Source organism: Hydra vulgaris, chromosome 08 (genome assembly GCF_038396675.1).
Source record: "Hydra vulgaris chromosome 08, alternate assembly HydraT2T_AEP".
NCBI classification, from domain to species: Eukaryota; Metazoa; Cnidaria; class Hydrozoa; order Anthoathecata; family Hydridae; genus Hydra; species Hydra vulgaris.
Window position 1 is genome coordinate 25,122,195 of NC_088927.1, and position 16,930 is coordinate 25,139,124.

General features: G+C 30.2%; 1 protein-coding gene across 1 annotated transcript; it reads left to right on the top strand.

Annotated features, from left to right (window-relative positions):
- The first annotated feature begins 9,639 nt into the window (after positions 1-9,639).
- Positions 9,640-12,034, top strand: LOC136083157 (zinc finger MYM-type protein 1-like). The gene is made up of 3 exons (XM_065802563.1): positions 9,640-10,958; positions 11,105-11,248; positions 11,854-12,034. The coding sequence occupies exons 1-3, from the start codon at positions 9,640-9,642 to the stop codon at positions 12,032-12,034; spliced, it is 1,644 nt and encodes a 547-aa protein (XP_065658635.1).
- The last annotated feature ends 4,896 nt before the right edge of the window (positions 12,035-16,930 follow it).

A 16,930-nucleotide genomic window follows, 5' to 3' on the forward strand; every position in this document is an offset into this window, starting at 1 on the left:
GTACCTTCTTTTCATTTGGCGCCCCTTGGATATCTGCCGCCCGGGATAAACTGTCCCATTTGATGCATATACGTATCGTAATATAACCTAAATATAAAAATAACGTTTTGAATAACGTAAATATAAAAAATTACAAATCGGTACATATACGTATACATATTCAATACAATACGGAACATATTTATATATATTCAAATATTTAAAAGAGATTTAGAATTTAAGAAGATTTAAAGCATTTTGAAGATTTAAATTAATTCTTTAAAACAGTTTACAAAAACAACAAGAAAGACATTGAAAAAAAAAAAAAAAAAATTTTTAATTTTTTAAAAAAAGGATGTACCGTAAAATCGCCTAAGTTCGGTCACTTAAGCTTTGAACATTTATTTATCACGCATAAATAAAAAAAATTTCAATTTTTTTTCCTGAAACATACAGAAAATTATATTAATAATTGATATTGTAAAAATAAAAACTAGTACTCAATATTTAGTTTAAAATGAAAACATCTACTTTGGCCGAACTTTCAATATCATCTCACAAGTTCGGCCACTATATAAATACTCACCAACTTAACGTCACAAATAATGAATACTAATTTTTAAATGTTGTCTTATTTTAAAGATATGATATAAATTCAGGTAATATCAGTCACTAAGGAGGGCGTCGCCCCGGGTTCATAAAAAAACGTCTTTTGGGGCACCAAAGAAAACAAAAAGGAGCACATAAAAAAAGGCCTTTTTAAATATAAGTGGTAGTATTTTTAATTTTTATTGTAATTAGTCAATTATTTTATTACTTTGGCCATTATCACATTTGCTACGCCACTGGTTAATAAAATTAAAAATATATTTTTCAATTAATTTAAAAAGGTTTTTTCAATTAACAAAAAAACACTGCTTTGCTTTAAATGAGCTTTGTATGTTTATTGGCAATTCATGCACGTATTGTTGACTATAGTAGAACAGCAAGATCCACACAATCAATCGTCACAGGATTCGCAACGTATCTATAAATGTCATTGAGCTGTAATTTTATCTCCAAACAAAATATCAAAGCCATGACATTTTTTAGAACTCAAGGAACCGTCAGTTAATTTTGAAATTATGAACAAATTTTTTATTCAAATAAAATATCATCGTGTGTTTCCATTATAAAAATGTCAAAATTTACTGGTAAATGTACAGGTAAAGTTACCTGTAAATTTTACATTCGCAACACTTATCAACATTTCACAATATTACTGCTAATTGTCTCCTTCGTTGTTAATTCTTGAATGATTGAAGTTAGAGTATTTCAAAATTTCACTAATTTTTATAAAAAAAGTTGTTCATTCTCAAAATTTATTAATTTTTTTTTTGTAAATATAATTAATTTGGCGATTCTTAATAATACTAAGATTAAATTTGATCATTTATTTTAATAATTTACGTATTTTAGATTTTAATAGTATGTATTTCTTCAAATAGTTGTTTTGCTAAAGAATTATTTCAGCAGGTCGCATATAAATATTTTTTTTTTATTATTTGAGATAAATATTATTTGAGAAAAAAGAGTTGGTAAAATTTGCATGCTTTTTTTATATTTTTTCTTAAATGAACGAAGTTACACGACCGAACTTAAGCGATTTTACGGTATTGTTTAAATTAAGTGTTTCTTTAAAATATATCGATAGATTTATTTTTTTCATATTTTCGTCAAGAACCGAGTTCCGCAAGCATGGTTCCCGACAAGTAATTGAGAAGTTAAATTTTTGAGTGATGTTAGTGGAATGTAGTATTTACTTATTGAATATGTCTTGTTTCACATTTATGATTAATTAAGAGAAATTTTTGTTAAAATATTTTGATAAATATTATGTTTGTACACGTTTAGAGCATTTATTACCTTGAGTACCTGGTTCGTTACTTTTGTACCTATCTGCGCCCAAAACTAATCGACTTGCTTGCTTTTGTTTTGTATAAATATTTTTTAGGAAAGATGAATGGTTGTCAAGGCAATATTAAAACAGTTAATTTGACTTATGTATAAATGAATTGTATAATTTTTTTTAAGCATAAGATTCAAAAGATGTTTTGTCTTGTACAAAAGATATTTTGTATAACCCCGAGAGTCTTTGAAACTTTATTCTTGACTGACTTTATTTGACTTTTCCAATTTAAATGTTTGTAGAAAATTATTCCAATATTTTCATTGAAAAAACACTTTTTATTTTAATTTTGTTAAATGTTAGTTCTAGTCAGTGCCTTGACTAGTAGGACCGCCTCACAAAAATCAAAAACACATTAAAAGATGGCAAACAAAAAGTCTCTCAGATAGTTTAAATATTTTTGTTGGTTTGTTTAAGAGGCAAGGCTTCAGGTGATTTAGGAATTTTCCCTCTTTTTTGAAGGCTGTCGTGTTGGCTGCTCTGCCAAAGCATTATCTTCAAGTTCATTTAAATCTGAGCTTCTTCTAGGATTGGTTGAGTCAGAATTTGTGGCAGAAGAAGGTTCAGACTCTGAAATATCATCCAAACTCTCAGCAGGGACATCCTCCTTGTTCAAATACCACTTTTCTTTTACCAAGTCTTTTAAATGATCATAATTTTTGTTGATGTAAATCATTTTCTCAGTTGTCTTTGGATTTAGATTATGCCTATGTTTTGTCAGCAATTTCCCTGCAGTGGAAACAGCTCTCTCTGATGAAGATGAAGTTGGTGGAATGGTCAATACCCCTCTTGCAATTTTGGCAAGCATTGGAATTACCTTTTCATTATTCCTCCACCACTCCAGGATGTCTGTGTTTGTTCCAACACGTGACAACAGTGCATAGTCATTGAACTTTGATCTAAGAGGCTCAATTTCCATTGAACTTAGAGACAGTGATCCTTGGGCCGCTAACGAAGTGTTAAGCAACTCTGCCATGTTCTCTTCACAAGGATCATCACTTGGTTCAAACAGCAATTCTGGTTCAACACGGACAAGTTTGTTTTCTCTGAATTGAAGTGTGGATTCATGTTCCTCTATCAACAAGTTAATCATGCTTTCTTTTAGATCATCTGGAAGAAGTGAACCTCGTACAACTGGATTAAACAAGTGGCCAAGAGCAAGTGCACTAATCTTTGCACCTTCCAACGGGAATTTTTCTTTCAAAAGATCAAGTGCTTTGTTTAAAAAAACTTTGTATGAATGAGAGCCTGCATCTTTTTGAATCTCTTTTCTAAGAATCAAAAACAAAGATTTGATTCGCACAAGAGCAAAATCATTTCTCACTTCCTTGTCACAAGACATCCACTCACTTGTTTTCTTGATTGTTTGCAAAATGGGGAGAATTTCCTCTAGTGGTGTGATATCCCCATGAGTCAAGAGAACTTTTTCAAAATGATTTGAAATGTCATACACATTTAGACTTAAAATTGCCTCCTTCATCTGCACCATTGAATCATGATGCAGTGTGAATTCCACCTCGTTTTGCATGGCTTGGGTATAACTTTGTAGGTGAGTTGTGTGTCTTGGCACACCTCAGAGAGAAGGGCTCGACATGATGCAGAATGTGATAATCTAGTGGTGAATTTGTTTAGTTTTTAGATAGCTGCTTTAAGTGTTGGGTCTGCTTCAACAGCTATTTAAAGAATATTATTAGGCATCAATGCATTGAAGGCTTCCACTGTCTAAGCTCTTGACAAATTTTGCATTGCTCAAACCTGACCTCATGTTTGCTGCACCATTCACAACACAAAAAGTCTGATCTGAAGTTTTGAGAACAGGGAAGTCCAGGGAAATCAGTTTATCAATTTCTTTGCCAATGTTTACACCAGTATGCTTGCCTTTGAACTTGGCAACTTTAAGTGTGTACGAACACAACCTCCACATAGGACAAATGTAATGTATTGTGAAGCATTGAAATGAGTCTCCAGGCTTGGATGTCCAGTGATCTGTTGTTAGTGTAACTGCCTGGCCATTTAAATCATTCTCAAGTTTTTCCTTCATGGCATCACGAAGGCAATTATGAAGTAGAGGTACCTTATACTTCGCTAAAGTACTGCTGCACTTTGTGTTTGCCTCAGGATGGATGTCAAAAAGAAAATCTTTCCATGCATCAGTATCCACAATATGTAGTGGTAGGTTCAAGCGTACAAGAAATCTTGTGATAGACATATCAATTTCTTGTTGGCGAGGACTTTTGTATCCATACTTTACAGATGACTTTTTTGAGTCCAAACAACTTCCTGTTTTTTGTGACAAGTATCGTATTTTATCCTCCACACTTTTCTTCTTTAAGTCTTCCAATTCATCATTTTGTTCTGGGTGTTTGGTTCTAAGATGGAATAGCATGGTAGATGTTTATATACTTTTGTAAGAGAAATACACAGATAGACCTTTCTCATGACATGTATCACATCGTGTTCTATCACCTAAAAACACAAAAATTACTATATTTGTCTGTGACAAAGCATATGCAGACCTAGTAATTACTTGAGTTGTTGATGTTAGATCCAGAGGACGGGCTGAGGGGTCAGGGGGTCTACACATGGTATGAGGCCGTTATCATTCATTCTATGCAATTACCTTCTGTTGTCCAACAATCTTTAACTATATATGAATCATTTTATGCACTATATAGGTAGTAAATAATTAGTTTTTTAACTTTTTGTCACTAATTTTGTTGTAATGTTTAAAGATATTGTATAGAGATGGGCCGATTCCAAAAAATACCGATTCCAATTCCGATTCCGATTCTCTGTTGCGATTCCGGTTCTTTACCGATTCCGGTAATGAATCGGAATCGCAACAGAGAATCGGAAAATTTATACAATCTTATTGAAATTTGTAATGCTTTTAACAGTTATGTTGGTAAAGTTTTTCAATCAAAAACTTTTTTATCTAAGATTCAATTTACATATTACTAGTTGAACTATAATTATCTTTACCAAGCATTTACCATAAAATCTTTATATTTTATTATATAACTTTACCAAAAAATCTTTATATATTATAAAAGTAAAACTGAACTAATTATTTTTAAAACCAGAATCAAAAAACCTGATTAGTGATTTAAAACTAAAAGGGAAAAAAAATTTTATTCTCGTTTTTATAAATTCAAATTTTGAGTTGATTTAATAATAAGTGTTTGAAAAACTACTTTTTATTAAATCAAAACTACTTAGATCTTAAACCCAACCTCCACTCATCAAAAGACCTTTCTCAAGTAATTATTTGAAGCATCATTTAATTTTTAATTTTTAATTTAAGTCTGATTATTTATTTATAAATGTCTTTGTTAGCGTATTGTCCAACTACATGTAGTGAGACAATACACTGTATACAAAAGTGGTTCGGCAAAATTCGAAAATACTTAAACCATTGGATCGTAATTTTAATTGGTTAACTTCATTAACCTTAATTATTGACCATTAACTTTTACCCTTTAGTTTTTTTTTTTAAAGTTAAACAATTGACTAAATTAAATAAGTAATGAATGAATAGTTTAAAAGCGTTATAAAAGCGACCAATAGTAAAAAGTAAAAATTCTCGCTCTAAAAGTAACAAACTAAAAGTAAAAATTATTGCTAAACCAAAATACTCAAGCAAAAGTAAAAAAGTAAACAAGTACAGTTTGTAGGAGTCAGCGCCTTGGTCAGGCTCCCCTCGCTCCCCCCCCCCCCCCCGCACCTATTCCTTTCCATCTAACAACGTAAATATGTTTATCACAACAGACTGGCAGGTTTATAACAGTTTTTTTTCTAACGCGCAATAAGAGCTACCAAAGAGCATGCTGTTTAAAACATTTATCGGTCATTCTAGTGCAATTAGGCACTTTGAACACTTGTTAGGATATAAATAAACGTTCGCAAGCTGCAAATGCTGATAAAGTTGTGTTCAGTTTAAGAAAGACGATCTTCAACAGTGGAGGACCATTAAGGTCATTGATTGATAAACTATTGCTAATAATATATATAATGTATGTTGAAATTTAAATTTAAAAAAATCATCTTTATATTTAGACAAAGCTGCTTCATCTGCTGAATTTATATCTGCGCTGTCAATGTTTTTATGCAAATGCTGCTGCCGAATCTTGTTCTCTTGGAATTCTTTTTTTGACTAATTCTTTTTTTGTTTGTTTTCTTTTATCCTAACTATCTTAAATTTTGATGAGACAGTTATTGCTTCTTATTATTTTAATTAAAACTGGTAGTTAAATTAATAATTTAACCGTTATATCATGTTAATTTAATACTTATGCAGATTTTAAAAGTGAAAACACCAAAATTAGTTATATTGGTACATGTGAAACAGGACCAAAGACACCAAGGTCCAGGGGCATGCCCCTTTTTAAAAAAGTTGACCTATAAATAGACTTTTTTTTTGTCGTCGGCCCCGTGAAATAATAGCAACTAAACAAGTAACATATTAAACAATATGTTTGTATGGAGCTTATTATTATTAATAAACAAATAGTGTAGTCATAAGTAATGGTAAAAGTGATCAGATACACAGAATGTTGTCTTTTCAATCAGCTTTTACATATGATATTAGTACCGTTAGTACTGATAGTTAAGAAACGGGAGGTTCATGTTCAAAAACGCAAGCATTTGCACTCGGTCCGGAGCTAACCGGCTTCTTTTCCGGTCGCAGAAAAGACCCGCAGTACTAAACAACCGCTCCGAAAACACTGTACATAGAGGCGTCCCTAAATATTTCCGTGCTAGTTTTTTCATGTTAAGAAATTTGGATTTCCTCCAGTATTCAGAGACGTCCTCGTGACTTGCAAGTAGAGGTTCTTTCAAGTACACTGCTACTTCGTCTGAGATTGTGCAATGCGCAGTATAAATCTAAAACATTAAAATAATTTATAGGCTTGTAGGCCGGCGTCTGTGGCATGAAATTTAATCACTTTCGTTAGACTCATTGAGTAACTAAGTTCTGAAAAGACCAACTTGCGTTTTAAGTATCATAGAATCTAAAATAAAAAGATCCCACTCTAAAAGTGTCTCAAGCGGCCAGTATAGACCCCCAAAGTGACCCATTATCGTGTCTATCGTGTGCTATCGATTTCATTCGGTTTCTTATAAAATATTTTGCAGAACGTTTTTTATAAAAGATTTTTACGATTTTTTGGTGTAGAAAACAGTTCTGTAAAATAAAAACCTCATAAATATTAGTATACAAATTTTTTTCTAGTTGAGCAGAATGAATGCCTGTTCTATTCACTTTGATGGTTTTTCTGACGATTTGATTTTAATTTCTGAAAAATGACCATTATCTAATAAACGTGCCAAAAAATTATGGTTACTTTATCCTGAATATAAACAAAACTTGGTTAGGTTATTTGGTAATGTTCAGCTTCTTCGTATGCTTTATGCCATACATTTTCTGTTTAAAGAGGAAGGTTATATGTATATATATATATATATATATATATATATATATATATATATATATATATATATATATATATATATAATACAGTGGCGGCTCGTCAATTGGGGCCATAGTGGCCCGGCCCCACCTATACTTATTTAAGATAAAGTATTTGATAATGTTAATATGTATTTTTATATATGCAAATATGCAATTATCAGCCTAAACTATTTGCAGACAAGTTTTATGAAAATAAATAGTTCTAAGTTAGTTCTAATTTTAAACTATTTTAATTTATAAAGTAATACGTTTATTTGCAATTAATTCAAAGTGTTGTAGCGTTGTTTTAATTCATTGCCAATAACGGATGGGCCGATTTTTACTGGCCCAATTTATTTTGTTTGTAGCAATATTATTTTTGATGCGCGCGCAGAATTTATTTTGCTTTCAGATGGGACGAAAAAACGCACCGCAGGGCCTCATTGAACTGGCCCGAAAAAAAAAGAACCATAAAAAACATCACGAATTTTAAAAACTTCGTACACCATTTTTAAATCTCGATTTTAAGAGTGAAGAATTTAGTTTAGAAGTTTTGTTAACTCAATAAGGTACAGTAATATTAGGAAACTTTATAACATTAAATGTAAACATTTATTTGTAAAAATAATGTAAACACTATACATTTATTAATATTGGAATTTCACTGTGAATATTAACAGTGATTATATTGCAATATTAAGAGTGTTAGTATTAGTTTTTTAAACTGGATATGTAAATAAAAAATTTACCAAGTAGTTATTAGGAGTATAAATTAACAAGAATAAGAACATGGCAAAAATATGATATTTAAAACAATGTTAAAACAGAAATTACTGGTATAAAGGTCTGACATAAACATTTAAAGAGATACAGTTAGGTAAAAGAAATTAGTTTATAATATTTTTCAGAAACTAGATTTTCTAGGACAAGTCATTTTATTCTATAATTATAAACAGGAATAATAAAAATTATAAGTTTGGAAATTTTATAGTTTAGAAAATTGATTTTAAAATCTCATAGAAAAGTCCTGCATTTCTTTTATAATCAACAATCTTGTACATTTTATAATACTTGTTAGTGAACTACATTTTTCAGACATATATTGTTTTATTTATTTTTAAAAATTTTAAAGCTTTTTTTTTTTTTCTTACAGAGAAAAAAATTGTGGCCATATTGATGCCATATTAATGATGATCTTGATTTGTGTATTGTTTGGCAAGTTATGTTGTGACACAAGAAAGTTTAGTCAATTCTACAAATATAATAAGAGCTACTGCACTTTTGAAATTCTTCTTCTTTTCTCAATGAGGGATTGCTAAAGTTTACTTTTTCCAAATAGCTTATGTATCATATTCTGTGGCATAATGAATCAGCCATTGAAAATTGTTTACATTGTTTGGTGGCAGTTTAGTCATTCTATCTTTTAAGTTGTCAATTGGATTTACGCTGAACCAGAGCCAATATCAACCATGGATAATAAGCATTACACAAGACTGGATTTTCAAGTAAAGATTAAAATTAGTCAATATTATTATTAGTTCGATACAACAAAGGTACAAACAACAGAAGAATATAAAGAACATTTTTTTTTAATCACAAAAACTCTACCACTGGTGGTGCTGATACATTTCAAAATACAGCTTCAATAATTGCTACTTCCAAAAAGGCATTAATTAAAAAAATACAAATACAAAGTTTAGATTATTTAAAAATGTTGGACATTTACCATTGCCAGCGAAATAAAAAAATCAGAGTGTTTTATTGAAATGTTTTTTTTTGGGGGGGGGAATAAAGCTAAAGTCAAAGAACAAAAACTATATAAATATTTATGTATGCTTACAAACAGATATTAAGTTTTTATCTTTAATTACATAAAATTGTTAAAGCATGTAAAGACAATGTAAATAATCTTAAGAAGTTTACTATTATTTATGACTGACATTCTAAATGTTGTTTTTAAGAATTATGGATTTAATTAACTAAAATATGTGTTGTATTATGAAAAAATTCTTTAAAAAATTTTTTATGTTGTAAAAGTATCTTTATTGTTTTTGTAGACCCTTCGTCATCAGAGAGTCAAATGTATATGTAATAATACATTCTTTATTATTTTATCGATTATTAATTAAGATTAAGAGTCCTTCTTGACTAAACTACTGTTGATAAAATTTTGAATCATGCCAAAGTCATATTCTAGTTACAATATAGTTTAAAGTTATCTTATTACAATAATTTAGGTTCATTAATAAGATAATTTAACATGAACAAAATTGATAGTTTATCGGCAAAACGTTTCTCGTCATTGGGCTTTCAAGAAAATCTAGAAATCAAAAATCTTGGGGCATACCAACCAAAAGGTGTTCGTATAACTCAAGTTGATGGTAAAAAAACACGAACATTTTGTGTATCATGGTTTAAAAAAAAATCATGGTTAAGTGTTAGTGATGAAAAAAATTCGTTGTTTTGTTTTTATTGTGTTTTGTTTGGTGGCGAGAGCTTGTGGGCAGAAAATGGCTGTAAAAATATGAAACATCTTTCTGAGCGAATACAAAAACACGAATCCAGTAAAGCACATATAAGTAATTCGTTGCAGTTTCAAATGCTCGGAAAGACAAACATTTTATCGACAATTGATGTTGGATACAGTCTTAGCATAAAAAAGCATAATGAATTAGTTGACAAAAACAGACATACATTATCGAGGGTTATAGATTGTATAAAATTTTGTGGTGTACACGAATTGCCCTTAAGAGAACATGACGAAACTATTGACTCAAATAATCGAGAGGTATTTTTAGATATGGTTTCATACACAGCTACATTGGATAGTGTGTTTAGCGATCATCTTAAAGATTCAAAAATAACAAAAAATACTTCGAAAACAAACCAAAATGACATTCTAGAATGTATGTATAAAGTATACATAGAAGAAATTAAACGTGAGATAGATAAAGCAAGATTTGTTTCCTTGCAAGCAGATGAAACAACTGATGTATCTTGTCGTTCTCAGTTCGTCATTATTTTTCGCTATTTAAAAGGTTATCAACCAGTTGAAAGATTTATAGCATTTATTGATGTTCAGGATAGAACTGCTATGGGTTTTACATATGTATTAAAAGAAGAATTAAATTGTTTTGGTCGAAAGGAAAAATTAATTGCACAGGCTTATGATGGTGCAGCAGTTATGAGCGGATCAAGGAATGGAGTCCAAAGTCTAATGAAAGAAGTTTACCCAAATGCCCATTATGTTCACTGCAATGCACACCAATTGAATTTAGTTTTGAAAAAAGTTTGTTCGTCGAATAAGCGAGTAAGAACATTTTTTTCTACTTTAAGTGGATTTGGCGTGTTCTTTACATCCTCGCCAAAACGAAATGATTTACTTCGCGAAATTACTTTTAAACAGATACCAAGAGTTTGCGAAACACGATGGAATTTTCGTTCAAAAATAGTTACTTGCATAAAAGAAAACAAAACAAAGATTGGGGAATGTTTTAATAAAATTATAAACGATGAAGGATGGGATGATACAAGCGTGTGGCAATCTGTTGGGTTCAAAAAATGTTTGGAAGATTTAAAGTTCAACTTTTTTTATCTTTTTTTTATTCAATTTTACAACATGTTGATGTACTTAACAATATATTGCAATCAAGTAACAGCAACACTATTACAATCAAGGAGGTTTTTGAAAAATTTGAGTTATCTATAAATTTTGTGCGAAATAGTATCACTGATAATGTTTCTGGATCGATTCTTAACGATTGCGAAGAAATGTATGAAAACCGAATGAAACGAAACACATCAATCGAACTACTAATAGAAGACGCTAAAGATGCTTGTGATAAAGTTATTTACGAAATTAGCAACAGGTTTAGAAGCATTGAAATATTTAAATCATTTTCAATTTTGGATCCGAAAAATTTCAAATTTAATAGACAACATTTTTCTCGGAATCATATAAAAAATATTCTAACAAACTATCCAATGCTGAGTGAAGTTAAGTTGATGTCCAAACCGTTTTATATGAAAATGCTGTTTTTAGTGATATCGGCACCATTAATTATCCCAATTTATGCATGAAAATATCTTGATTGAAACATTTTCTGAAGTATCAAAGTTGATAGAGATTGTTTTAGTCACACCTGTGTCTACAGCCGATGCTGAACGGTGTTTTAGTACTTTAAAAAGAGTTAAGACACTTTTGAGAAATTCCACAGGTCTAGATCGGTTGAATGCATTAGCTGTACTATCAATACATAAAGATTATTTACAGGATATTGATCAGTTTAATCAAAAAGTAATCGAATTGTTTTCTTTTATGAAACAGAGAAGAGCAGAATATTTGTATAAATAATATGCTTAAGTCATTGTTTTTAACATCATTCTTTATTTCAAAATATATTATACCTTTATGAAAATTATAGTGTTAATCGTAATTTTTTATATTTATGACTTACTTCAAACTAACTAAAAGTTTTTACCATAAAGTTAAAATAAAAAAGAAATCTCAAGAAGAAATATCAAAATCTGTTCAAATCATAATGCACCACTATCAGGGCAGTTTTCAGTCAGTTTTTGCTGCTTATTACGTAGGTTTAAAAGGTTCAATGCCATTAAATACTTATGCTTTATTTTGGGAGTATGCTAGCGCTTAACTCTCTCAACCAATCAAAAAACGCTAGCGACCTAAAAATTCCTAACAAACACCTAAGTATCAGTTACGCCGACAGCGAATCGTTGCGATATTTTTTGGTTAATATTTGCTGGCCCCACCAAAGTTTATTGTCACCGGCCGCCACTGTATATATATATATATATATATATATATATATATATATATATATATATATATATATATATATATATATATATATATATATATATATATATATATATATATATATATATATATATATACCTGTGTGTGTGTTTGTGTAAACTTCCTTTTTAAATAAAACAGAAAATGAATTTTTTTAAAATCTTTTTGAATGATTTCTATCAAAAAATTTTTCATCATCTTCACTAAAGTCTCTTAAATCATTTTCATCATGCTCATTTTTCATCAACAGGTAGCTTTATCTTGTGGCATTACTCTTGACTATTGGCATTACACTTGAAGCAAATGAAAATGAAATGGTGTTTTACCACATTGCTTGCTATAAATTATTAACTAATAAAACAAAAATTGAGAGAGCTCAAAAATTAGCAGAGAAAGACCACGGTAAGTCACTTAAAAATCAAAAACAACCTTTAAATGTTTCAGTTTCTTCACCAAAGAAAACGCGATTGTCACAAGTTATAAAACAAAGTAGCAGCAGACCAGCCGTTCTCCCAGATATATGTATCATTTGCAAGAAAAATGAAAAATTTGTATGTATTTAGTCTAGCAGTATTATTATTTTATAGTTTATTTTTTATATTTTATAGGTTATGAAGTTAAATCAGTTACCAAGTTTATTTTAATAATATTACATTTATTGATTAACCAAGCAGATAAATTATTGGTAACACTCCCTCTGAAATCACAGGTTTAATTCTCAATAATACTTTGAGTTGCTGTATAGTAGTAGTAGTAGTAGTAGTAGTAGTAGTAGTAGTAGTAGTAGTAGTAGTAGTAGTAGTAGTAGTAGTAGTAGTAGTAGTAGTAATAGTAGTAGTAATAGTAATAGTAGTTGTAGTAGTAGTAGTAGTAGTAGTAGTAGTAGTAGTAGTAGTAGTAGTAGTAGTAGTAGTAGTAGTAGTAGTAGTAGTAGTAGTAGTAGTAGTAGTAGTAGTAGTAGTAGTAGTAGTAGTAGTAGTAGTAGTAGTAGTAGTAGTAGTAGTAGTAGTATCAGTAGTAGCAGTAGTAGGATATTCTTATTGAATCTGGTGTCGTAGCATCTGGCTCTTTGAATGGAGTGTTACGAGGGAAGCACTATAATCATTCAGTATATGCCTTTAAAATCTTATACGAAGCCTTACAACGATTAAGGTTGCATTCATTCACTGAAACATTGAATTTAAATGAACTGGATTGCCTCAATGCTCCTATTGCAATGCTGAGAGAAAAATTTCCCAATCAGTTTACAGATCATCTAGTAGAGGACGACTACTTGTCAATCTTTGCAAGGTATTTTTGTTTCCTTTCTTTTTTCTGAAGTACTTTTGAAACTGTGCTTTATATTAACTGTCATTTTAAAACAGCGTGAATCTGCAATTTTTTTTTCTGAAGTTATTAAAAAACCCTGCAGTTTCCAACCATTTTGCTAAATTTTCATATTTTTTGACTATTATTTTGTTATAGGTATGATGATTTTATTCTCGAATTAAATCAACAGTCACCAACGTTTGCATTCTGGTCATCTTTTATTGAAATGATTGAATTGTTGTTATTATTTCATTAGTGCTACATGCTGCGGTGATAGGAACCTTCATTTGTCAACTACCAGATCAATTTTACCTTGGTGTTTTAGCTATGATCGAGTTAACTATTCAAGGTATCTCTCATCATACTGGTTAGAAATGACATTGCTCAACAAAACACATCCTGATTAGTTTACTAACAAGGCGTTATGATTGTTTGTAATAGAAAAGTTAATTATAAAATTTAAATACAATTAAAATAAGTGGTTTCTCATAGGGGTCAAACATGAGCTATCAAACCAATGGACAGTCCAACGGCAGACTGAATATGGCTTTTCATCAGTTGCATATGAATAACCATTGAACAAACAGCTAACCGTGATTGCAAAACTACTGCTGGTATTGTTGGCTCTACCTTACACCAAGGAGTAGTTCATCGGTGGATTTTAGCTCAGAGTGATAAAGCTGCAATATCGAGTGAATGCGAAATGATGGCAGGCGTCAATTTAAAAAAAATGTTAGTATGGTCATATCTTCCTCCCTACCTGGAGCCAGCCCCTATCGTGATTTTTTTTAAATAAGAAAATTTAAATGTTTTTTTTCAATAATTTTTTTTGTATTGTTTTATACAAAACTAAGTTATTTCAGTAATTATATATTTTTGAATTGATTTGTTTTTAAAGTTTTTAGATTTTTTTTATTTGCGAATGATTTTTATTGCTTTCTTGTAAAAAATGTATTTACTTTTTTTTATGGCAAAAAATTAATATATTTTTTTCGATAAAAGTAATTGTTCAAGCATATCAATTATAAAATAATTGTTCAAGCAAATTTAAATTTTATCGCAAAAATTGTAGTTTTTTTTATATAACGTTGTATAATTCTTGATATGGTAGGTGATTACGAACATTATATAATTAGCACAGAAATATTATTGGATCGGTTTTATTTTATTATATATTTTCTCTAAGAAACCAAATAGGTTTCTTAGAGAAAATAACTTAATAACTAAAAGTTATTTAGCTCAAGGGAATATTTATTTTATATGATTTTTATACTTTATTTAAGATGTGAAACGAATGCTTATAATAAGATTCAAGATTCGAAAAAGAAAAAAAATACTCAATTAATTATTCTTGATCTTACGAAAAATTAAAAATAGCATTAAAAAAAAATTTAATTAATAGTTTAGTATCATTATTCCGCGCTAAACCCAAATTTATATCTGTTACCGTTTTGAAGTTTTTAAGTTAAATGTTTTCACGGTATGGGAAGATAAATAATTAATTATTTATCTTCCCATACCCTAATCATATTTTCTGTATTCGCCAACGTTACAAAAGTAAATAGTAATAAATTAAGATAAGTAGTTGTCAATTGAATCAATTCTTTAGGTACAGAAAAAACATTGATCAGTCTAGAATACTAAAAGATAAGGATAATGTCTGAAATGTGATGAATACCATTGATGCAATGATAAATCCATTTACTATTGAAAGCAAAGAACTACTCAATATCTCAACAGGTTCTATTGCTCCCACTGATATTGAATCTGATCTTCGTAATGCCCATGATATAGGTGATAAACAATTTACCTCATTCGTAAAAGAGAAACTGTTGTGTGAAGATCCTGATATATTTTCAACAATAAAGCGAAATAGTTTGAAAACATTTGCTAGCTTAAAGCAGGTAACAAAATCTAAGTCTTTAAATGGTAAACTAGTTGCATTAAAGAATGAAAGAGGCTTATTTGTTAGGCTAGTGCTAATTGGTAAAGATAGAGAAGTCCATGTAAAGGCAATTTTAGCATATTCATTGAGAGTTTATCCAGCCTATATCGACAATCACAAGGTCACTTGTAAAAACATGTAAAGCCAAGTTACTAAATGTTATTGATTCAAAATGTAATGATATTACTGTGACCACTATTCCTACAGACAACGCGCTACTCATTGATGCTATGGCAATTTTACAAAGCCTAAAAGCAATAGCGGGCACATTCAAGGAGCTAGCAAATGAAGTACTTAAACAAGTAATACGATTAGCTGATTACCATAAATCATCTCGTGTTAAATTTGTATCTGATTGCTACCCATTAATTAGCACAAAAAATGCTGAAAGAGAAAAAAGTGCACAATCCGGTGTACAAGCATTTACCATCTATAGTGCTACTCAACAGGTACCAAAGCAATGGAAAAAATTTATGTCTCTTGGACGAAATAAAGAGGAGCTAATAAATTTTTTATACATGTCATGGTGTGAGTGTCATCAACAAATTTTTGGCAACATAACTCTCTACGTAACACACACGAACTTGTGTAACAAAATTCAGTCAATTGACAACCTGTTGTAAGTGAAGTTCATGAGCTTGCCAGTGACTACGAAGAAGCTGATAGTAAGTTGATTTTATATGCATCACATGCGTCACTGCACTATCAAACTGTTGTTATTAGTAGTCCTGATACTGATGTATTTGTGTTTGCTCTGTCAACTTGCCTTCCGTCAACTATATACTTCGATTCTGCTGATGGTAACAAACGCCGTATCATTAATATAAAAAAATATGAACCTGATTTTGGTAAAGATTTTTCGATTGCTATGACTGGCTTTCATTTGTTTACAGGTGACGATTTTTGTTTCTTTAGAAAATATTGTAATGTTTAGACGGGGTAAAACTATGAATTCAGATTTTTAAATTTATTCAAGTTTATATTTATAGTTGTTATTTAGGATGCGGTTCAACAAGTGCATTTTATGGAAAAGGAAAAGCAATAGCTTTTAAAGTCCTACGGAAGAAAGCAAAATATTTAGAAGCTTTTAAAACTCTAGGTGATTCAGTACCACCATCTGATGAACTAATAAATATGCTGGAAAAATATGTCTGTGATTTATACAGGGCTGAACAAGAAGAATCAGTTAATGTAGCTCATTACACATTATTTAAATCTGGTAAATTTAGCAAAGAAATGTTGCCACCGAATAAAGATTCGCTTGTGCAACACATAAAAGGAGCTAATTATGAAGCTTTTATAAGAAAAAGATCACATGTAGCATTGATTAATGCACCAAGTCCTTTTGGAAATGGTTGGTTTAATGATCAAGGTTCCATTGCCATATCTTGGATGGAATCGCCTGCTGCACCAGATTTGGTGCTTGATTTTGTTGAATGTTATTGCCGTGGTGATTGTTCCACAAAAAGATGTTCATGC

Coding starts and splice junctions, on each gene's coding strand:
- LOC136083157 (XM_065802563.1), top strand. CDS start 9,640: ATGAACAAAATTGATAGTTTATCGGCAAAACGTTTCTCGTCATTGGGC. Junction 10,959..11,104: donor AAATGTTTGGAAGATTTAAA/GTTCAACTTTTT, acceptor TGTGCGAAATAG/TATCACTGATAATGTTTCTG. Junction 11,249..11,853: donor ATTTACGAAATTAGCAACAG/GTTTAGAAGCAT, acceptor ACTAACTAAAAG/TTTTTACCATAAAGTTAAAA.